The following is a 24,957-nucleotide window of genomic DNA, read 5'->3' as shown; positions in this document are numbered from 1 at the left end:
AAACACAATGATTAAGTTTGTGGACAACTCCAAGCTGTGGGGAAATGTGGGTATATCTGAGGACAGAGTAAGGACCCAGAATGACCTTGACATCAGTGGCAACACATAGGGGGTGCACAGGGGAGTACCTGCACCCCCTGAGAGTGCCATTGCACCCCCTGACTGGCCGCGCTCACCGCTTAGGTGATAGGTGAGGGAGCAGGTGGGAGCACCAATACCCCACCTGCAAGCACCAGCCAATCACTGCAGCCACTCCCAGAAGTGGCCACAGCCACTCCCAGAAGCCATTTCCCCTACCCCCACCCTGAGCACTGAGATTGGCTGTGGGAATACCCTCCCAGTCAGCAGGACTGGTCACAGGGGGGGCATATGCCCCCGTGGCTAAGGTGGCACCAGCTGCCCATGCTTGACAGACTGGTCCTATGGGCTCAACATAATCAGATGAGGTTCAATAGGGACAAGTGCCAGGTCTTTCGTCTGGGTGGGAAGAACCCTCATCATAACTATTCAACGAGTGGTGGTCCCCTAGCTGATGCTGCATCTGAAAGGGACCTGGGGGTGGCAATCAACCAGAGGATGAATATGAGCCAACAGTGCAATGAAGTTGCCAGCAGGGCAAATAGAACTCTGGTGTGCATCAGCTAATGCATTGCCAATAGATCCAGAGAGGTGCTCCTCCTCCTCTATTTGGCATTGGTCAGACCACAGCTGGAGTACTGTGTCCAGCTCTTCAAGAAGGATGTAGATAGGCTCAAAAGGGTACATAGAAGGGCCACCCATATTATTAGGGGCCTGGAGGATAGGTAGGGTGGCCATCACAGAGGACAGGCTGGTTGTCCTCTGTTCTCTATTGATATGAAACTGGACACCTTTATGTCCTCTATTTTTCTCTTGAAGAGAAGAATAGAGGACATAAAGGCGTCCTGTTTTGTATCAATAGAGGACAGAGGACCACGTAGCGGAGAACCAGAATGTCCTCTATCATGGCCACCCTAAGGATAGACCCTATGAGGAGAAACTCCAGGAACTGGGCTTGTTCAGTCTGCATAAGAGAAGACTGATAGGTGATTTGATAGCCACCTACAAGTACATCAGGGCAAACACCAAGATCCAGAGGAGCGACTCTTCAGAAAGGCACCTCTTGGAAGGACAAGGTCCAATGGGCACAAGCCAGTTGAGGAAAAATTTAGGCTGGTCATAAGAAAAAAAATCTTCTTTTCCATAAGGGTATCTAGAATCTGGAACACACTCCCAGCAGAGGTGTTGGTACAGTTGCCAACCCTGGAGTTGTTCAAGAGGAGGCTGGACAAGCACCTCACTGAACTCACTTTAGACCAACTACCTCCTGCCCATAACAAGGGTCCGGACTTGATGATCTTACAGGTCCCTTCCAGTGTTACTATTCTATGATTTTAGAAAGGGGAGCTTTGAATTGGACATTCAAATGAATGGGGAGGTAGCAGAGTAACACAATATCACTCAATTGTCTGAGATGCATCTGAGTTGTAGACTCAGATATGATAAAGGAAAAAAGAGGCGAAAAGGATTTACAATCATCAAAAACATAGGAAAAAATACACTACTGTTAATTGAAATTACCAAAAATTCTTGATCAACTTTATAGCAAAATAGTTCTCTGCTGTAAAAGCTGGAAGAGTACGAACAAGACTCTGAGAAGGTTAAACAAAGCCTCTTTAAGTTCGGGTAGCCTTCAATTAAGCTTCAGGCTAAAATCAGTCTTTCAAGGCTAGAATAGGCTTCTCGTTAAGACAGAATTTCAGGCGAATTCTAATCATTTCCTTGTAAGGCCTTCCTTCAGGCCTCTAATCAGGTGAGTGGCCCTTCTTTGGACCCTCTCTAGGTTGTCCACATTGTTCCTGGAATGACAAGGAACAATGGCCATAAGCTACTAGAGAGAAGGTTTAGACTGGACATTAGGAGAAAGTTCTTCACGGTCAGGGTTGCCAGAATCTGGAATGGGCTCCTAAGGAAGGTGGTGCTCACCCCACCCTTAGGGGTCTTCAAGAGGAGACTGTCCAGGATTGGTGACTCTTTTCTTGCCTGCCAAGGGCAGGGGTTTGGACTAGATGGCCCACTGAGGTCCCTTCCGACTGTATGAATCTATGAATCCCATGCTAAGTCTTCAAAAACCTATAGTAGCCCTCTAAGAATGCTAAAGTCTTAAGCTAAATAGATTCTTTCAAAACTGAGGCAGGCATTGCAGTTTCTATGTTTGCCCTCTTCCTCCACCCACTGCTAAAATCTGCCCAGTTAGCAACAGCTCTCAGGTAACTGCAATAGTGTTAATAAAATACATAAAGCAGCAGAGAGCCATGTTATGCATATGATGGACTCTGCAAAACTGAGCCTCAGAGTATCAGAGGACAGGTCAGGGGAGACAAAGACGTGTTAGAAATAAATATCAATAGAAATTAAGTGAAAGCAACATTATGGAGGCATCTCATTTGGGGATGTGAGATGCATGAGAAGGAGGCGGTGAAAACAAAGTCGAAGATGACGCTAGGGTTACAGACTGCTAAGGAAGTGAAAGCAAAGAAGAAGAGAGAGAAGATAGAGTAGTTCGTGAAGATGACTTTTTACCCAAAACAAGCATTTGAAGCTGATATTAAATTATGAGTTTCCTTGGTTAATATAAACAGGGGGAAAAAACAGAGAGCAATCACTATTGGCATAATGGCATAATCACTATTGGCATAATGGCATAATTAAGCATTACCTCAAAAACATGACACCTAACGTTAAACAGAGAAAAACCTATGGTTATGTCAGAGAAAAAATTAATTTAACGTATCAGTCTAGTCAGACAGCTTGAAAACTGACATGCTACAGCCTGAGAACAGCTTTAAAATAAAACACCATTGCCAGTGCCACTTTAAAAGTACTATCCAATCTTTCCACTTTGTGGAGAATGAAAAAATCCAATTATAAAATGTTTTGCAAAGGTCATTTTAACCTAAACTTTGCAGAATCTGTAGTTTAGCTGAACTGAGCCCTCTCCAGGCATTAATTTAACTGCAGGATGGGTACTGAGGAACTTTATCCCTAATCCCCAAAATCACAATTCCTGCTATGCCAAATGTTCAAGGTCTGGCATGACAGGATGCAGAATTTTTGAGATCTGAAATAAAATTTCTCACATCCCATCCCATGCATGTTATTGCATGGGGGTCCTGGATCAGGGCACTACTCCCCAATTCTGGGGTACTCTCCTATCCAGACATGTAAAGGGCACATATGCAGCCCAGGACCAGGAGGCTACTCCTGGTCCTGGGATCACCATGTACCCAGACCTTTAAAGGACTCACCTTCAGCCCAGCAGCAGGGAGCCAGTCCCCAGTGTCAGGCTGCCAATGCAGCATTTAAACTTGCTGGAGTCCAGGGAGCCCTGAATTGGGACTGAGTCCTCAGTGCTGGACTCCCTATACTAGGAAATTTAAATAGGCTTGCACGCAGCCCAGCAGCAGGAAATTGGTCTATGATGCAGGGCTTCTGACATTGCTAGCAAGTTTAAATGCACAGGGGCAACCCAGCACCAACTCCAGAATCCAGGTTCCCTGTGCCCCTTTAAGCTTTCTTTTCCTGTGTCCTTGTGACAAGGTATTTAGCAGAATTCACAGATTTCATTTGGAATCTGACAGGCTGTGCTGTGAGCATTTTTGCTATGGCCTTGACTTGCAACCTCTGAGCTGTCAACTACATGTCTTAGCGCCCACACCACCTCACCCCCCTATTAAGCTGACACATAACATGTTCAAATTAAAGTGCAATAAGCCAACCACAAAGATGTTCAACATTTCACAAGAAACATCTTTGAAGTTGGTTCATCATTTTTATTGCATGATAAAATGCTTGACTGTGTGACATGTTACAATTTATTACACAATTGACACATTAAGCAAGTTACAAATATGCTGTCTGGAGGGGGCCTGATCTATAATTTATATGGGAAAGTGAAACTGTGTTTAAACATGAGTTATATTTTTCCTTGACCAAAGCAAATGGGCCATCAAGTCCTAATTTACAGATGTTTTGAATCAAAACTACAGAGGAAGGATTTGAAAATCAAGTTTTTCACATAGCATGTTATTAGCTCGGTTTAAAAATATGTTTTACCATTCACAACTGACTTGATACTGCATGAAGTATTACCAACATCTTTTGCAGAACTGAAAAAGCACATACATTTTATAATTGTATAGTATCTCGCCAAAGATATACATGTACAAAAACATGATTTATGCTATATGTACATACATACACTTGAAAAAAATCAAGGCTGAGGAATAATTTCATAGCGTACCTTTGTAACAAGTCCCCAAAGGAATCTCTTTTTCTTTGGTTCTCATCTGCAAAGCTATGTAACTGATTCTAAACTTACGTGTTAATGCTGCTTTTTCCTGTCAAAGTCTCCTTGGAAATATATTAAAGTATCTAGAGTTCTTCCCTGACATAACCCATTCAGTACAAGAAACTACGATTCTCTCACAACCCTCACATTTCAGGCAATGGGCCACAGTGGATCCTTCAGTGCCAAAGGGTTCATAAATATTAATTTAGAAAAAATATATATACTAGTCTTAAACAGTAAGTGTAGCAGACTGAGAAAGTGCTGCCTTTAATGGCAAAAAAATTATTCCAATGGTCTCAATCTTTTCTAAATGCTATTATGTTCTATCAGCTTTCAACATGTATTTTCTTTAGGGTGGTACCAGATTTTGCAGGCTGGTATAAGAAGTAAAACAAAATGATAACATGCAAGTGCTTTCAAAGAAAAGAGTTTCATCATAAAAAATACAGGCATCTATAATGAACTAGGCTCACCCCAAAGACATTCGATCCCCTCATCCTCTAGCCCTAGCCCTAACCCTGACCTACACAGACCATATACAATAGAACACGGAGAAGAAAATATTAGTTTGTCCACATCCCAATCCAGTTGTTTGCTGTGTCTGCTTTGTGCTAAGCCTTGGAGTTCCTCCACAAGAAAAGAACCCATGTAGAGACTTTCACAATTTATCTCCACTTTAGTCGGCATACAAGATATGACGAAAAAGGAGATATGCCCACAGATCTCTGCTGAGATTCCTAGATGGCATATTGGCATTTTGCCTGTGGAAATAAAAACAGTTTTCAAATGGCTCAAAGTTATATCTTACTGTGACCCAAGCATAGGATCAGAAGAGTTTCTCTTCACTCTTGAGTTGAATCATGCACAACTTGGTCATAGCCAACAAACTTTATGTGTTAGTAGTAATTACTACAACTTCAAAGTATTTTGTTTTCTAAAAAATGTCTGCAAAATTTTATATAGAACCCTGCAAAATTAGGGTTGGAAGAGACCCTAGGAGGTCATCTAGTCCAACTCCCTGCTCAAAGCAGGACCATCCCCAACTAGATCACTAGCTGTGTCTTAAAAAGCTCCAAGGATGGAGAGTCCACAACTGCTCTGGGTTACCTATACCAGGGCTTTATTATCTTCCTAGTGAGACCATTGTTTCTTATATCTAACCTAAACTTCCCTTGCTGCAACTTGAGACCACTGTTCCTTGTTCTGTTATCTCCCATCACTGAGAACAGTCTAGCCTCTTTGGAACCACCCTTCAGGCTGCTATTAAATTCCCGATCAGTCTTCTCTTCTCCACCCTAAATAAGCCCAGTTCCCTCAGCCCCTCCTCTTAAGTCATGTGCCCCGGTCTCCTAACCATTTTCATTACCCTCTGCTGGACTCTTTCCAATTTATCTCCATCCTTTCTGTAGTGAGGGGCCCAAAACTGGACACAACGGGCCTTTGTACATGATATGTTTTTTGCCCTTTCGTGCGCTGCAGTGGCATGACTGTTTGCATGAGTGAGTTTTCTGGACACCTTGAAAGTCTTTCTGGTGCATTAAAGTAAAACTGCTTGAACATAGTTTACTTTGACTCACCACAAATTAAAGCATTCTGTCCATGGATTCATTGCACGCAAAGACAAAGGCACTCAAAGATATGTAATGAGCCTCTTTCTCCACCAGATGGCGTTGTGGCTCTTTTTTTGTAGTTCACCCCTTCCTATCGTTTCCACTTTTGAATTGCTTCCACTTTTTTTTTCTTGTGTCCTTTCCCGGCTCCATGCTCCCACAGCTGTGAAGCAAGACACTGGAGGGGGGACCCTGGGCTGCGGTGAGGGGGGCAGCATTGTACTGTCCAACTCTCCTGCAGCACCAGTCAGATGCTGGGCTTAATTCATTCAAAAACTAAGTATGTTCAAACATTGATGCAATGCTCCAAAGCTTAATCTGTTTGAAAACCTAGTGCATGCAAACACTGATGTGACACTCCAAAATAAACACGTTTAAATTTTATAAATCTATTTAATTTAATGAGTATTAAACCCTGTGGTATGTACGGGCACCCAATACTCCAGATGTGACCTCAATACTCCAACTAATACAGCCTACTATGCCATTAGCCTTCTTCACAGGGCCATACTGTTGGGTCATGCTCAGCTTATTGTCCACTATAAGTCCCAGGTCCTATTCTGTGCAGCTGCTGCTTAGCCTGTACTTGTGTATGGGATTGTTCCATCCTAAGTGCAGAACTTAGCACTTGTCCTTATTGAATCTCATGAGATTTCTTTGTCAAGGTCTCTCTGAACCTTAGCCCTACCCTCCAGTGTACCTACTATCCCCCACATCTTTCTATCAACTGAAAACTTGCTGACGGTTGTTGTAAGGGGCAGTATCAAAAGCCTTGCTTAAGTGTAGGTATATTCCATCCACTGTTCTACTGTTCTTCCTACATCCACAGAGCTAGTCATTTCATCAGAGAAGGCAATCAGGTTGATCTGGCATTACTTGCCCTTGGTAAATCCATTTTGACTGTTCCTAATCATCTTCTTCTTTTCCAAGTGCTTAGAAATGGATTCCTTAAAGACCTGCTCCCTGCTTCTTCCAGTGACTGAGGTGAGGCTGACCAGTCTACAGTTCCCCAGATTCTCATCCCTCCCTTTCTTAAAGATTGGCACTATATTTACCCTTTTCCAATCATCTGGGACCTCTCCCAATTGTCTGTCTGCAAAGATGCTCTTCCCTGTCCTCATCAGGTGGATCCTATCTCTTCCTACCAATCCTTCTTCTTGGAACAACATCCCATGGTCAAAGAAGCCAAAGCCCTGTTGGTGACACCATTTGCACAGCCGTGCATTGATCTGCAAGATGCATCCGTTCCCACCCAGGCCACTGCTCTTGACCAGACGGATCACAGAGAACACACCTGAACCCCTGCCCCACTCCCCTTCAAGTAGCAGCCTACTTGAATTTGTATGCTTTACTGACCACCAGAATCCATCTTCTTTCTTACACAATGACTTAATGATGTTCTGATTTGCAGCCAGATCCCTGTAGTCACTTTTGATCTGCTAAGGGTCATCCTAGCAGTATCACTGATTCCCACATGGATAATTAGCATGGAGTAGTAATCAGAGGGCCAAATAAGTTGCAGTAACCCTTCTATGACATCTCGGAACTGGGCTCTGGGCAAGCAGCAGATTTCCTGAGACAACAGGTCAAGCTAGCAGATGAATGCCTCTGTCCCCTGAAGAAAGTCTCCAGCCACCACCACCTGTTGCTTCCTCTTGATGGCATTAGTCTTGATCCTCCCAACTTTGGGGATGCCTGGCCTGGCCTCCTTCACCAATGGGGCCATGTTCCTCCTCCTCTGTTGCTAGGGCTCCATATCTATTCTCCAGGCAAACTGCTGCTAGTGGAGATGAAGACTTTTGTTAGATGCCAGAGATTACAAGCTTCCAGCTTCCACCTTTCTGGGAGTCCATGTTCTCTTCCTTCTCTAGTGCTGCCTCTGGCAGTCCTTCCTCCACAGAGGGCTTCATGAAAATTGTAGTCCTTAGGGAATTAGCTTGAGAATGAGATTCATTACACCTATCCAGGAAACTGTAACTATCTAGCTGGTGTTATTATGTAATCATTCGTTAGAAGAATCAGTGTTCTCAGAACCATTTTAGGGTGCATGTGTCTACTGTGTAACATATTTCCCCATTTCTCTATCACTATCAACCCAACCATAATCTCTCCAGTCAATCATGACCTTGAATTTGTCGTTATCACTGACTTAGTTCTCTCACTTAACCTATATTCAAGCTGTTTCTATATCTTGCTAATTCTTTTATAAAACTTCGAGATCTGGATTTTCTTTATCCAACCAACAGCTAAAATCCTCATCTAAGCCATCGCTATTTCATGTTTTAACTCCTTTAAACTCATCTTTACACTATATTACACCATATTTACAGAAATACTAAGTCACCTTTTCATCTTGTAATCTTATTTGATGCAAAGAATTACACATGAACAGATGGCTTATTAATTTTTAGCCATCTTCTCTGAAAAGTTGAACATCAGTGGAATGAAGAGGTCAAAGATAACACTAGCTATATCACCCAATGTCACAAAGTGCCTCAATGATCTAAGATAAACAGAGGCAAAATCACACCCTTATTTCAGTCATTGGGGATGATACTGGGAAACCAGTTCATCTGGAAGAATCTGCAACCATGGCATAACAGTACTCTCTTCAGCAACTTAGGAGTGATGTTACCAGCCCATGGTGCTTTCCCACCAGACCACCATCCAGATTTATTCTTGGTTGAAAAATGGCAGCTCTATGATAATCTCCTGCCCCACATGAAGCCAAGAAGTACAGCAGGTGACAGGCAACTAAATAGTGCCTTAATATTCCTATCAGTCCAGCTGATTTTGCTATCTCTGGCTACTGCTGCTATCCTAATTCTTTTCTGGACAGGCTGCTGACTGGTGTCAATTTCTACCACAGGCACTGTGAAGTTAGATAAAGTTGTGGACATCCTTTTTGGTAGCAGCCTACTTGAATTTGTATGCTTTACTGACCACTAGAATCCATCTTCTTTCTTACACAACGACTGAATGATGTTCTGATTTGCCTTGGTTCTTACTTGAGTGCATGTATACATGCATTTGATCTGGCAGGAGTTTACTCTTGAGTAAACTACTAGAAAGTAAACACTCCCAGACAGGCATCTGCATGTGCAGGGAAGTGGGAGCAGATTTGCTGCCCCGAGCAGCAAACTGCTCCTGCTTCCTACAACCCTGCAATGGCTCCCTACCAGCACCACGGTGAACTGGAGGCTCCGGCCACAGCTGCCTGTGACCAGCAGCCTTTTACAAAAAGCATCCCTGCTCCCTAGCCAGCCATTTTTTCTGGCTGGGAGCAGCATGCAGAGCCTGGAAACAACACACAGTGGCTCTTCCACCACAGCCTCTGCCTCCCTATTCTATGGCTGCTCTGGCCTCTGCCCCTGGCAGCAATGGCCAGCACCCTGGACTCCTGCTGGCCATGGTGCTGGCCCCAGTGGCTCACCTAGCTGCAGGGGCACAGGCTTCTCAGTAAAGTTTTGCACTGTCACCCACCTCCATTCATGCTGTGAGGGGGAACATGGGGGCCAGGAGAGCATGGCTGGACTAAGCGGGAAGGGGGGGCAGGGGCTGGGGTCCTGGGCAGGGCCAGGGCAGGGTCAGGCCCAGGCCCAGGGGCTGTACTGGGCCAGTGAGGGCCCTCCCCCCAGTGGGGGGCTTACCAAATGGGCAGGGCTGGCATATTCAAGTTAGTCCCAGCTGGTGGCAATAGCATGTGGCTCCTGGTGGTGTCCTGGGTTGGAGGGGCACAGTGTGTGGCTCCCCAGGCAGGATCCCCCTTGAGGGAGGAGCTGGTGCTGCTGGTGGCTGGCAATGACATGGCTGGCCTGGCCTCATAGCTGGGGCTGAAGCTGTGGACCTGGAAGTATAAGTGCTGGCCTGGGCTCTCAGAGCTGATGGATGATGCTGGGAGAAGGGCGTACTGTGAAACTGGCTGCTGACAGGCTGAAGCACCCTCCCCCCAGTGACATGTCACCACAGGTGCCAGGCTATACCAGAGGCTCAGGCTGCAGTACACAGCACAGCCAGGGTCCCGGGGCATAAGGATGGCATCCAGTTGTAACATTAAGGGCATGGACTTGTAGGCAGTCTTTGACTGACAGTTGTGGTCAGTCACGGTGACCCACTGTGCCTTCAAGGTTCAAGTTATGCAACACTGGCACAATGACTGGTCATGACCATGCTCCCACATACAGCCTGGCAGCCCCTCAAACATGTGTGCAAGAGCACCCACCCCATGTGAACAGCACCTCAGCCTCACCCCACAGTGCCACAAGGTCCCCAGACTGCACCAGCAACCAACTGAAGTCCTGAGACAGCATATGACACTAGTGAGGATGCCAGTGTGGCTCCCATGATGACTGTCTGGGCCTCTGTGTGGCTGTCTCAGTGTTGCTGGGCCTGGGCAGTTGCCTGTAGTGCCCAATGCAGGGGCATGGTGGAGGACTGGAAGCCACAAGGAAAAGCAGTGCCAGGTAGTAGCTGCAGGGTCTGGGCAGGCTGCTAGAGGCCATCTGCAGCCTGATAGAGATGGCTCTGGTGGCCAGGAGCTGGTTGCAGCTGGGCCTGGGTGCTGGCAGGTCTAGCAGGTGCCTGCAGCACCCAGAGGGGCTGGATGGTGTGGTCCTGGCAGCCACGCAGCACTGTGGTGCAGGGAGCACACCTGGGCTGCAGGCAGGCTGGCTGATCCGGCCTGGCCTGTGCAGGAGGATGCTGTGGTCATGTGTGACCACGGGCTGCCTGTATGTGCCCCAGAGCTCCACAGTGCCTGCAGGCTTTTAAGGGCCTAGGGCTGGGACTGACAGAGCCAGCCCAGCCCTGGGCCATGCCGAGGGGAGAGGCTCCCAGCCCAGGGGGCTCCCAGCATGGGGGCCCTGTGGCTACAGTGAGGCTGGCCCTCTAGTGGTAGGGCTGACTGGGAGCAAATTTGCTCCTAGTCAGCATCTACACATGCATTATTGCACAGTAACTACTCATGATTAAATTTGCTACTTGCATTTGCAGGTATCAAATTTACTCATGAATAGAGCAGTTTGCTGCACAGTAAGCATGTGCACATGCAAAGGTAAAACATGTTTACATGTGCACATGCTTACTGTGTGGTAAACTGCTTTACTGTACAGTAAAGTGTCTCATGTAGATGCATCCATTTTATATAACCATCTTTTTGAAAACTCAAATGCAGCAAAGGTTTTATACTTAATTCCAAGTTCTGTAAGAATCTCTTACTAATCCACAGTTAATATATGACGAGCTGAAGCTTCAACTGGTAATCATCAGCACCAATGACTTGAAACAATGTTATTGCCCATTACAGGTAAAATGCAGTGAGTCTTCAGTCTAATATTTCAATTGTCTTGACAGTGTGGAATAGCAACTCATTTGCTAGCTCAGTTCTAACCTCCTTCCATTCCAGTTTGTGCTCTTAATCTAGAAACCCATTCATAACTTAGCTGTACTCTACCATAGCTGACCAAGTAACCCATCCTAATGTTCATTTTTAATTTATCCATGTTTGCAATATTTATTGACAGCATTGAACTGTTCCCTTAATCACAGTTGTACTCTCTCATACGCAAACTCTGAGGCATCAGGACAACTCCTCAGTATAATGTGCAGCCACTACTGCACCCTCCATAAAATTGCTTTTTAAGGCTCACCTCTAATGTACTACCTATAAAACCCATCCTGATGATCATAGCCATAGAGATGATGGGTTGAAATTATTACTCTTCCCCTCTCTCCTTCTTCTCTACATTTACTTCCAACTTAAAACCAGAAATAATGGCAGTACATGTAACTAGAAAGATGTAGTCACTAATTCCTATGCTATATTTTCATATCTTAACTTTGGGGTGCTGGTATCTAGATTGTACATAAAGGAGCCAACACTACAGGATCCCAAATCTAGTTGCAGCCTTTGGACACCACCATAATATAAGTATTTAGTGCTACTGTTGATGTTACCCTCAATGAAATGTCACAAGTGTACTTTTGTGGCAAGGAAACAAGGATTTTCACTGCAAGAAAACCTGTTCAAATGAAATTTGCAGTGCTATTTTCATAATAAATCAATTCAAGTAGGCTTCAGATAAACATCCATGCATTTGGTTGCTTCCCCAAATCAGATCCTTTTGAAGTAAAACCTCCAGAATGACAGGAAGATGCTTTGCTCTTTAGAACTAAATAAAAATGAATATTTCATGATTTGATCTCTGGAAGAGCACTCAAGTTATTAATTATTTTTCTTCATTGATTTTAAGCTTACCCTTCATTTGCTACCCCAGTGACCTTCAACATAAATTAACCTTGGTTACCATTCAGCCAGACAATGTAACTTCCTGAAAGCTCATCTTCCTCTACCAAGGACCATTGTCAGGCCCCTTGTGACTACAGTCAATGTTCCTTTGATGTTTATGTTCATGATGTGCCTATCAAGTAACTGGGTGGAAGTGGAAGACTTTTTGTTCTTATTAAAGAAGATATTTTCTATAATTGGCTTTATATGATGCTGAACAGTTTATATAGGGAAATTATATATTGATTTCTTACTGCAAAGCCTGAAAGAGAGAATTCTAATGACAAAGAATATCTAGCAAACTAGTAGCCCCGCCTTTATGTAATGCTACCTTACACTTTCTATTCAAAGATCTGTTTTCAGGTTTTCATTGGTTTAGAACTTCACCAAATGTTTATTCATTGGACTAAAATTGTCCACAGTGGGTATGTGGCTCAGTCTGGGTTTTTTGTTTGGTTGTGGGTTGTTTTGTTTTAAGTTTTTTTTGCGGGAGGAGGGGGGGAAGGTGGGTACTATTTAGGCCAGTGGTTTTCATTTTCATTTCTGGATCCCTAAAAAATGTTGAATGGAAGTGCAGGACCCTTTGGAAGTTTTGAAAGGAGGTGTGGACCTCTTTGAATTGTACTTGTGATTGATCATATTTATCTTCTGTGGACCCCTTAGACATAATCTGCAGACCCCAGAGGTCCTCTAACCACAGGTTGAATACCACTGGTTTAGGCAAATACCATTCAGATGTTTTCTGAGGACACAGCCAAGGAAAAAAATGCATTATTTTTCCATGGTAAAATATTCTTGTGATCTTTTCTTTTGGAAAGCTCTAGCACTTCCATGATTTGGAGTAACTTGAAAATTTGGCTGAAAGCGACAAATGTCAGGGAGAAATTAAGATAAAGAAGACAGTCTATCTTTTCAATTATGTGATTCTTCATTTCTCTCTTTTTTTTCTCCATGCAGGGTTTAGGCAGATGTAGGAGAAATTAGCTTGACTGAAACATGAAGGAGGTACCTGTGGTGAAAGTTGGGGACAAGGAGATCAGGACAAGGGAGCTAGAAGTAAAAATATGGGACTAGGGCTGGAGGCAAGTCGTAATGAAAATAAAACCAGAAATGGGAGGTTGGATGGGGAAAACTTCTCCCAAATAGGCAAAAGAGTCTGTGCTCATGTTCCCCATTGAGACTATAAACCCTGAGATTTAGCATCCCTCTTCTGTGAAAACTACCAAAAGAGCATCTTACCCTTCTAATGCTCGCCCACACAGGATATATCCTACTATTGCTGCCTATTATTCCATTAGCCTAAGTGGCAGAAGCTTGTGCAGTAGATCTGAAGATTATAAACCTATTAATACAGAGGACAATAAAATGCCACAGGATGATTTTCCCCCCTGCCCTGATTTGCTATTTAAAATAAAAACCTAGAAAATTACCCATAAAGTAGAATACAAGAATATTAATTATTGAGAACAATATTATTTGTTTAATCTTGACTTGACACCCCATACATATAAATGATGATAACATCTAGAACTGGATAGGTAACGTTTTTTCTATCCCAGAAGGCTTACCTAAAATATTTTTGTAGGATGCAATTTAAAGCTTTTGAAGTATTTGGTTGCTGTTTTTTTAAAAAAACTAGATTAATCCAAAAACTAATCAAGAGCTTGGTGCTAAGAGTACTCCTCACCTGATATATGGGAGACCCAGGTCAACTACTCGTCTCCCAGATTCATCCACATCCCAGGTGAGTGCCCTAGTCACAGGTTTATTGACCAGAAATTCCATACAGAAGCGGTGACACCTTTTTTATCAAACATTTAATCAAAACTAGTCCAGCCAAGCAAAACATTTCAGTTTTGATGGTTTGGCATTTTTGGACTGAATATTTTTGTTGAAAAATACCGGCCACACTGCAGTCCTTTATTAGGTGATCTCAACGCATTCTTTTTCCCTTGAAACTCTGCTTCATTCAATATGAGGATAAGATGCAGACTTTCAGTTAAGGAGATTCTTACCTGTGGAATCCCTGTTTAATTTGTTACAGAAAATGGATGCTGTGCTGGGAATAAGGAAATGATTAGCAAGACCAAGCAGAGTTTTCAGAGAGGTCACTTATTTTATGCTCCTCATTTGAATGTATTCAACATATAAGGCACAGGGCCATAAGCTGTACAATGAAAAGAAAAAAAGATACCAAATAGCTGTTCACTAAGTGGACACTGTCTGTTCTATGCACTAAATGTAGCAGGGTTCTGTGAAAAAAAAGCAATAAAATGTAATTAAAGGCTGTGGGCATGTGTAGATGAAACAATATTTCCCATTTACGTTGACGCAACTGCATTTGCATGACCCAGGATTTCCCGCCGCTCTGAAGTCCAGTTAGCGCCTTAAACTAACACTGTTCGGAGATGTGTGAATTTGCGGTGCTCTCCAGTTACGCCAACTGTAGATTTGTTCAAGCAAACAGACAGAGACTCTAAAGACCGCTAATTCATTCCCTTCACCACAAGGCAGCGTTGTGTTCCAGCCTTTAGCCAGTAGGTGCTGCTGTGTGTTCTTTTGTGCCCTCCCTCACTCCTCATTCTTCCCTCCTCCCTCACAGCATGCAGTTCAGGTTGAGACGGGTCCATTCAGACTAATTACTATTTTAAAATAGGGGAGACAAATAATCCCTTAATTTTCTACTCCCTCTTAATTCTTCTGCCCCCCCACCTATAGTGTATGTCCTCCTCCCCCATCCATGTACCCTCCTATCCTCCCGCCCCTGCATGTACCCTCCACTTATGACCCCCACACTCCCCATCGTGTGCTGCCACTGCAGTGAACATAGCTCCTGATGACACCTGCAGCATCACCGTAATGGCAAGTTTTTTGCAAATAGTTTGAAACTTTGGAGCAAGTGGTTACATGACTTCCTTCAGTATTGCAAATCTTCTGAACTTCATCACATTCCATTTCAGAACCATGACCAAAAGTCCAGAGGCAGGACGCTGCCTGCCAGTCCCAACACCCAGGATATGCAGCATCCCAGGTAATATTTAAGTAATATGTCCCACCAACCTTGGGGGAGGTGGGGAACGGGGAAGTCTGTTTTTTTGCCAAAATGCTCTCCCTCTTCCTCTTCTGCCGTTTTCTCCCTCCTCACAGAAAACTTTTGCAGGTGGAACTCACTGGGGGCGGCAACCAGCCCAAAGCCCAGTGACAAGGAGAGTAGAGTGAAGATAGTGAAGAGGAGTAGAGTGAAAATATCTTAAGGTTTTTTTATTTTTTTTTACATTTTGTATATATTTTATACTGTTAAGTTGTATATAGTTATTGTTAAAGCTGCAGCATTTTCAGTAAAATGTTTTATTTTTTTCTCTATATATGTGTCATGTTTTCTTTGGGGTGGGTGGATGGTTGGGTTGGTTTTCAGAGACCATGCCTGCAGCAGTGTGGTGGGGATGTTCTGCTTGGGGGCATTTATGGAGTCATGGCATTACTGGAAAGAGTTGCAAAGAGTTGCAGGGTGGACTGGTATTGGAAGGAGGTCAGTTGAATGCTTAAGTGGTGTGGTGCAACCAGCATGTCTTGTAAGGAAAAAAGACTAAACAACACCACCCACCCCCAGCAGCAAGCAGGCAATCTGCAAAACTTCTCCTTGCATGGACCTCCCAGGGCCTTTAGCCTTTAGCAAGTCTTTAAAGAATTTAGTAAGTCTTTAATGCATTATAATCCATTTCACATGCACAGTCACTGAGGGGCATAGGAGGTGGGGGTTACTGCCTGATGCCACAGCTCCAAAATAGCTTCTTTTTTTTCTGGGTTTTTTCTTTGTAGGCTGTACTGTTATGGGAGGTGCAATGCAAAAATGATTGTTGTTTTTTTTTTGCAATGCAATGTTTTCTTTACAAAATCCTGCATGCAGCAGCTTTTGGAGTTGGATTTGGAGACCACTTCCCCCCTCCCCCTCCAGTCAGCTGCAACCCACACCCCACTTGGAGAGAATTCATCAGGTTTTGTTTAGAATTGCTTTGTCCTCCCTTGCCACATCTGTCCTCTCAGAGAGGACAGAGAAAAGGTGAGAGGGAAATGAGGAGTAGCACTCCCAAGGCAGCCCAGGGTAATCTCTTCAGTTACCTCAAGGCCTCTGCAGAATCAAGTGTATTCAAAGAAAGCACCATTGTGGGAGAACTTCTTTTCATCCAAATGCAAGAAATTCCTTCTACACCAGGCATTAGTGTGTCCTTATCCGATGGGTATCAGTTAAGCAAGGAGCTGCTAATTAGCCAAGGCCAGGATTTAAAAAAGCACTCTGCTCCCAATAGAGAGGGCAGAAGTGTTATGCAGCAGATGGCTATCCCCAGACAGATTACTGAGTTGCCTGGAAGAAAGGCCAACTAATCTAAAATACAGGCCCTGACCAGCTTTGTGTCCAGCCTGTGAAGCTACTGAACTCCTGCCCCTGGCTAGCTGCAAACTGCTCCCCCACTCCCAGGTCCATGCCCTGAAATCAAGCAAGAGCAAGTACAAATCAGGATTTTTTGTTCCTTATCTTTTTTTTTTTTCACAATAAATAGAATTGTGATCAATTTGATTGAGAAATCACAATAAAGCTAAAACAGTATAGACTTTTTTTACTCAACCATACCATTGATAATCAACTGGTGAATACATTTTTTTCCAGTACAGCCACTGCCAGCAAACACAATACAGTAAGATAAAACACCAAATCACAATATACTCCCAAGGTCCCTTGAGTAATCCTTTGACATGAAATGGATTAATGGCGAGCTGCATGGTGGGAGGGCGAGAGGGAGAGGGGCAGACAGCCTGGCTACTGGCCCTGCCTGGAGTTGTGGGAAGTGTGACAGGCAGTGGTCCAGACAACAGAGACTTGTCCGGGCAGCAGCAGCAGCACAGGGACCAAGGAGGTATCCTCAGGGAGAGGCTGGTCAGGCAGCCCTTGTGTACGATTGTCTGGCAGAATACATTGCTGACAACAACACCTAGGAGTGCTTTGGTCTTTTTCTTGGTTATGCTAAATTCATTTACACTTTAAATCTGTGTCTATCAACAGGGGCTTGCAGTGTTGCAGACAGGGGGCAGAAGAAAAGATGGCCAGGGGAAGGGGGAGAAAATCTGGACTGGGTTAGGGGTTTGCTGCTTCCAGACTGTGAATGGTTTGGGGGAGGGGGGCATTACGCACCGTCAGCCACATCTGAATGAGTCCCTCCCTCCCCCCACGTGGGTGAGAAGGTTAACTATTATAGCTCTTGGCAAGCTAGGTGAGTAGAGGACCAAGCCAAACAGAAAGCCACATTTTCAAAAACATTCTGAAAACATTTATAAAACAGTTCACAACATAGCTCCAAAACCCATATTTGGCACTCCACAAACAGATTGATGGCGTACCTGGGCAAGGAACAGAAGGGTTCCAGTGGGAGCCCATTTGGAAACTGTATGAAGATGAATAAGCTCGGGTATGCTGGGAAATGTAGTCTAAAAAAAACAGGAAAAAAAATCCAGAAGAGCTCGCCAACATCAACAGCAATCGCCAATCAACCGGGCGGCAACAAACACCCACCTACTCACCCACTACTCTGAATATTTTATGATATCATACCAGTTATCATATATCTTGACTTCAAAAAACCCTTCGATCTGGTACCCCATGATCACCTCTTGGCAAAACTAGCCAATTGAGGCCTTGGGTCCACCACAATCCACTGGCTGGGAAATTGGCTCTGTGGTCCGACCCAGAGGGTGGTAATTGATGGAAGTCAATCATCATGGTACCCTGTGACCAGTGGGGTCCCAAAAGGCTCTGTCCTTGGACCCATATTGTTCAACATCTTCATTAATGATGTGGATATTGGAGTCAGAAGCAGACTGGCCAAGTTTGTTGATGACACCAAATTTGGGACAAACCTGAAGACAGGAGGGTGATCTAGGCTGACCTGGACATGCTCACCAAATGGGCGGATGAGAAGCTGATGGTGTTTAACACTGAAAAATGGAGGAAAAACCTGTAGCATCCTTATAGGCTTGGCAGTGCTATGCTGGCTAGCACTACAGAAGAAAGAGACTTGGGGGTCATCAATGACCACAAGATGAACATAAGCCTGCAATGTGATGCTGCAGCTAGTAAAATGACGAAAATGCTGGCTTGCATCCATAGATGGTTCTCAAGCAAATCCTGGGACATCATTCTCCCCTTGTACTCGGCCTTGGTGAGGCCGCTGCTGGAGTACTGCATCCAGTTTTGGGCTCCACAATTCAAAAAGGATGTGGAGAAGCTTGAGAGAGTCCAGAGAAGAGCCATGTGCATGATCAGAGGTCAGGAAAACAGACCTTACAATGACAGGCTGAGATCTATGAGGCTCTTCAGCCCGGAAAAGAGCAGGCTCAGGGGTGATCTGATGGCCACCTATAAGTTTAACGGGGTGACCACCAGTATCTGGGGGAACATTTATTCACCAGAGCACCCCAAGGGATGACGAGGTCCAGTCGTTATAAACTCCTGCAAGACCATTTCAGTCTGGACATAAGGAAGAATTTCTTTACCGTCCGAGCCCCCAAGGTCTGGAATAACCTGCCATTGGAGGTGGTTCAAGCACCTACATGGAACACCTTCAAGAGTAAACTGGATGCTTATCTTGCTGGGTTCCTATGACCCCACCTGACTTCCTGCCCTTTGGGTGGGGGGCTGGACTCGATGAAGTTCCGAGGTCCCTTCCAGCCCTAATGTCTATGAAATGTATGAAATCATAGAAGCTATAGTAAATAAAAGAAAAAACACATAAATTTGTAACATGGTGGGAAAGGAACAGGAGGGGAGGATTCAAGCAGCTTGTCTTTGAGATTGGGATGAGGTCTTTGCGATCACATACTGATGGAGAGAGACTAGACCGACCAAGTATAGGTGGGTGCAAGTGACAAGTGACAAGGATTTTGGGGTGACCATGACCATGCCTAAGGGAGACTCCCAGTGTGAGTCAGGACTGTCCAGTGAGAGTCTGGGGCGGGAACTGGGGAGCCCAGGTGGTTTACATGCACCTCCTCCTGTAATCCATTAGGAAAGACATCATAGGGGGTAAATTGGTATTTGACTCCCTCTACTGAAATCTGTGGGGAATGACATACGAGGCTTAACTCACTCAAAAGTGTCATTCATGCAAACATGAACACTGTGTCGTGCAAACACAAATGCACCACACCAAAAAAAAGAGCTGCGTTAAAATTTTTGGGTGCTCTACATTAATGCCCATGTCATCTACACATGCCCTATAATAGTGCATACAAAGAAGGAGGCACGGATGGAAGTTAAGCTGCGAGAAACCTAAATTCTGGCATTTCCTAAAGTTCTGAATTATTTTCTGTGTGTAACTACATATAAGCTGTGGAACTCACTCCCCACAATATGCAATAGAGGCAAAGAATTTATGACGAGTTTTTTTAAGTAGACAGTCATATGAAAAACTAAACTATATCATTTATTACGCTAAAAGATTTAAAATATAGAAGCCATCTCAACCCTCAACATGTAAAACAAAAAGCAGTAACACATCATTTTACCTCCATACCATAAGCACCTATTTCCCAAAAATCAGCCCTTCAGAATTAGAATATCTTAAATGGAGAAACTAATTTTCTTCACTGAAATAAAATCAGGGAAGAGAAGCAGTATGAAGAGGTTATTCTACAAAATGACTTCCCCATCTCTCTTGGGCAGCAAGCAAGCAGAGGCAGAGTCAAGTTTTAACCTTTTCACAGCCGCCAAAAACCGCTGCCAATGCCATAGCAGCTGTGTTAAAGGGTTAACAATTCACTCTGCAGACGCAACCACACATGCAAACACATTCACTTGCAGCAGCTTAAATAGAAGCAGTATAAATTTGAGCCAGGGCTTTTTACCTCAGCACACGTGCTCAGACATGCACTTTGTTGTGGAGCAAATTGCGCCACTTGGGGTAAAATAACCCTGCCTGGCTCCTCCTGGATCTTCAGCCAGGGAGAGCTAGAGCCCGGGGCCAGCACCTGTGCTGTCCCCAGCAGTATAAAAAGCTGCCCTGTCAAGTAGCTCAGGGCTACTAGCTCTCAGGAGCTTCTGGGGCCCAGCCAACTGGTACTTGGCGACACTACCCCTTGTCCCAGCTGGACTGCTGAAGCAGCCCTGAGAGTTCCCTGCACCCTCTACCCACTGCAGCAGTCTGGCAGTGGGGGCTGCTGCCTGGCTGTGACCTGCTGTGCACCTGCCAGACTCTGATAGGGACTACAGAGCCAGTAGAGGCATCTGCCCCTCTGGGCCAGCTGCCAGTCGACTGTGGTTGCAGGGTTGGCCTTTGTGCAGCACTACTGCCATTTGTGCCCATGCCTGGACATCTAGGCAGCTATTACCCAGAAGATGTTCTGGGTGTGGTGGTCTGCTTTGAACTGTCAAAGCATGTCCTCCTGGCCCCATTTGGCCAGGAGGTCTGCCACAGCCAGATGGGTCCAAGGTGCCAGCTCTGAGCAAGCAGGGTCCTGTCACTGGCTTCCCTAGCAGGAATTCTGGTGTTCCCTATTGGAAAAATCCCTGTTAAAAAAAATCCCAAAGTCACTCTCTAAAATACCCCCAAATCTATTTTCCTCCACAAATAAAACAAAAGACCACTATAAAGAGAGAGAGAGAGAGTGAAACAGAGACAGCGATCAGTTGGACAATATTTTATTGATATATCTAAAATGTTAAAGCAAGTCTCTTATCATAATAATAAAGTGAACTCTAAATACAGGTTTCATGAATTCATGAATACATATTTTGCTGCCCTCCCACAGGGCGATGGCCCCCACACAAGGGCTACAGCCCCCCAACAGGGGATTTCAGCCCCTACACAAGGGGTTCAGCCCTCCAACAGAGGGTTCAGCCCCCACACAAGGGCTACACACCCTCAACAAGGGATTCATTCCCCACACAAAGGGATCTGCCCCCCAACAGGGGGTTCATCCCCCACACAAGGGGTACAGCCCTCCATGGGGGCCAAATGGCCTCCACAGGGACTACCACCCCCCTGCAATGCCCACATGCCCCACCCCAGCCCCCCAATTTCTGCTACCACCCCCCACCTGGCCCCATCCCCCACCAGCTGCTGCAGCCCTTCAATGGCTGCCCCACCCACCAACTTGAACCCCCAGGCCCTCCATGGCTACCCCCACAACTCCAAGCACGTCACTTTAAAAAAAGGCCCAGTAAAAGAACAGAAAAAAATGGGAAAAAAAGCTTCTGCTTACCTTAGAAACAGGGATTGGGGGAGGGGGGCTCCAGGGCTGGGCAGCACAGGACAGTGGAGGGGCAGGAGGGCCCAGGCTGGGGCCACTGGGGCTGTCATCCTGCCCCGCGCTGTGCGGGTGAGGCCCCAGGCAACAGACAGCAGCTTCAACTGCTGGTAAATGCTGGGGGTTTTGTTTGTTTTTATTAATTATGGGGTGGGGTGCAGGGATGGAGTGAGTTTGAAGGCATGAGGCTGGCCAGAGCAGGGGTCAGGGGCCTCATGGGGCCTGGTGGGGGAAGGGGTTGGCTGCGGCAAGGTCAGGGAGCTGGCGGGGCAGGCAGGGGCCAGCCACAGCAGGGATCGGGGGCCTCGGGGGACTGGCAGGGGGAGGGGCCATCCCCAACAGGGGGAGAGGGGTTTGGGGGGCCTGGCAGGGGAGGGCTGTCCCCAGCAGGAGTCAGAGGCCTCAGGGGGGCTGGCAGAGGGAGGGGCCAGCCATGGCAGGGGTTGGGGGTATGGGGGTGGTGGGGGGAGCAGCCAGCCCCAGTAGGGGAAGGGGGGCTGGTGGGGGCTGGCAGGGGGAGGGGCTGGCCACATCAGTACTTGGGGTCCAGGGGGACTGACGGGGGTCGGGGGGGCTGGTGGAGTGGGTGGGGCCATTGGGAGTCCCCCCCCACAGTCCCCTCCCCCCTCCTCCAGCCCCCCCCAACCTCTTACTCACCAGAGCCCTAGTGCTGAAACATGCAGCCTGGCTGGCCACATGTTTCAGCACCAGGGCAAGGGGCCAACCATAGAGATGCTCTGGCAGCCAGAGTGTCTCTATGAACGACCCAGCCTCCAGTTGCCTCCCCTGCTTTTTTATACTTTGCTTTTTTTTTTAGACCCCTGGGGTCAAATTTTCTCCCCTGCTGCAAAGGGGTTTGAGGCAGCGCAAGAGACACATGTGCACTCATGTGGATGCGCCCTGCCTCTGTGTGCTTGCCTGCTGTCCCAGACAGAAAGTGAATTTTTTAGCACAGACTCTCCATGAAAAGGAAGTCAGCACTATGCCATGATTTTGGGGGTGGGAAAATCCCTATTTTGCCTTCCAAAAACAAAGATGAATGCTTTACAAAGGGAGCGCACATGGCATGCAAAAACACAGTATCACTAGAGATTAAGAATTTCTCCAATGATCAATTTATTACATAATCCATCATGGAAGTGTTTTTTAATTGTTTTTGAAGCATCTAATCTTGTGAGTTGCTGGAGACAGGGTACTAGATTAAATGAACAATGTTTTAATGTTTCTATATAAATGGAAAGTTCACTGACATTTGAAAATGACTAGTGAATAAGGAGCTAGTTGATATGCAGTGTTTAGTTTACTTGTTCTCACAAAGAACAGCATACTGTAACAATGCCGACAAAGATGTCTCCTCTTTATCTCCATGTAGATATGTAGTGAATCTGCCCTAGCCTCCTGTCTTTAGATTATATACAGAGGAAATTAATGTTAGTTTGGACAGGGTATTTCAGCCTGTTCTTATAATTACATCAATAAACATCTTCAAAAATCATTCACTATGAAGATAAGACACAGACATTCAGTTAAAGAGGTTCTTATCTGAGGAATTCTTGTTTAATTTGTTGCAAAAAGTGGATGGTGTATAGGGAATGAGGAACGTCAAAATACACTGCATTGAAGTAATGTAAACAGAAAATGTGTCCTGGAGAATTCTGACATTATAGTCTTATTTCAAAAAGCAAACTGTACCTTAGTCTTATCATATAAGGCATGGTTATCCAACATCATCTTCCTTTCATGAGAGGCATACCTTCGTAAGTCACGTTCAAATTGCTGTACAATACATAATAAATTCCCAATAAGATACAAACCAAAATGAGTGCCTACTTTGTTGCTGTGTACATAAACATTCTAAAAACAATTCATATGTTAAAACGCACATTATAAAATTACGTGGTTTCACTCAGAGACCATATTCTGGACAGATTCAGTCAGGCTAAACAAGACATTCATGAAAAAATGGTATCTGAGACATGCATTTAAATACACTGGTTTATCCTGTAATTAAATTGGCAGCACAATGATTTATATTCTCATTGCCTGCAGTAATAGGTAATTCACAGTCAGGGCGGCTAGGGTCTGGAACCAGCTTCCAAGAGAAGTGGTGCTGGGCCCTACCCTGGGGGTGTTTAAGAGGAGGTTAGATGAACATCTTGCTGGGGTCATTTGACCCCAGTACTCTTTCCTGCCATGGCAGGGGGTCGGACTAGATGATCTGCTCAGGTCCCTTCCGACCCTAGAAACTATGAAACTATGAATTATACACATTTAAAAATAGTTTTGAAAATATGTGATATATAAAGCATAGTTAGTCAGTCCTATGTTACCGTACAGGTAACATTAAGGTATCCAACATAGCAATTGCATATTTTTCCCTAACTTATCCCTGATAGTCCCACACCAGATGATCTCTCAAAAGGGCATTATTTGACATAAAATAAAGCATCATATTACCTGGTATTAGCTGCCTATTAAAACAAAGAACTGTTTAAATTAACACATAGTAGAATCTCAGTTTGTTTATAAATCATCCTATTTTTCTAAGTCAGTTCAGGTTTTTCCAGTGGCATGGAGAAAGCAGAGAGAGCTCTGGCCTAGCTGTCCAAATGGGGTTCATGAGGATTGAGAAAAAGCACATATTTGGTATGTGTGCTAGCCTGGTGCCTGGGAATGAAAGGGAAAAAGATCCTTCCCAACTGCTAAATGTTCCACAGGTAGGAAGGAGGTGGGCCTACAGGACCTGAAACAAGCTTGGAAATACAATTTTAAAACCTAAACTGGAGGCAGATTTAAGATCCTGAGATTTAAATAGAAGGGTTTAGGAGATTAGAATTGAGATTTACAACTGGGCAAGGGAAATAATCAGGAGTTTCAAATATCTTTTTAAAAAAGACTTATAAAGTGATTAACCTAAGGGGAATTCATTAATGAGGCTTCTCTTCCTTTAATAAACTACTGAGGTCCGTTTTACAATATAGGCCCCTTAGCAAAACATGTACTGGAATGTGCTGCCTGATGATAAAAAGGAAAAAGTTGGTATTTTCTATAGTAAATTAAGTGCTGAACTATAGTTCTGGATAAATAGAAACATAACACATATTTCACTTCAGGATTCTTGAACATCTTAATCCCAGTTGGTATCTACTCTACTAATGCAACTACAAAAGTAAAACCAGACCCATGTAATAGTGAATCAAAGCTGTTGTGCCAGGTTCTCTCCTGTGTTTCAGCTCCTTCAGTATAAACTGCATTTGCTGAATTCACATTAGGTTTATGGATTATGATGCCAGTCACAAATGATTTTACTTTATCATTTTACAGTAATTTTTAAACACTAATTTAAAAATGTAAAAATAAAGCAATATTGATTAAAGGTTTATTGAAACAAAAAG

At 44.7% G+C, this 24,957-nt stretch overlaps 1 protein-coding gene across 3 annotated transcripts in view; it reads right to left on the bottom strand.

Moving 5' to 3' along the window:
- DNTT (DNA nucleotidylexotransferase) overlaps positions 1 to 24,957 on the bottom strand; it is a 335,988-nt gene that overhangs the window by 49,416 nt on the left and 261,615 nt on the right. For all 3 annotated transcript variants that reach the window (XM_090057571.1, XM_090057572.1, XM_090057573.1), the window contains one exon: positions 23,255 to 23,338. In XM_090057571.1, the coding sequence (XP_089913697.1) occupies positions 23,255 to 23,338 (84 nt within the window). The remainder of the gene's footprint in view (positions 1 to 23,254; positions 23,339 to 24,957) is intronic.

Source organism: Crocodylus siamensis, chromosome 7, assembly GCF_052110815.1.
Source record: "Crocodylus siamensis isolate JL-2025a chromosome 7, ASM5211081v1, whole genome shotgun sequence".
Lineage (NCBI taxonomy): Eukaryota > Metazoa > Chordata > Crocodylia > Crocodylidae > Crocodylus > Crocodylus siamensis.
Note: the sequence above shows the minus strand (reverse complement) of the source record. Positions and strands in the feature narration are given on the sequence as shown.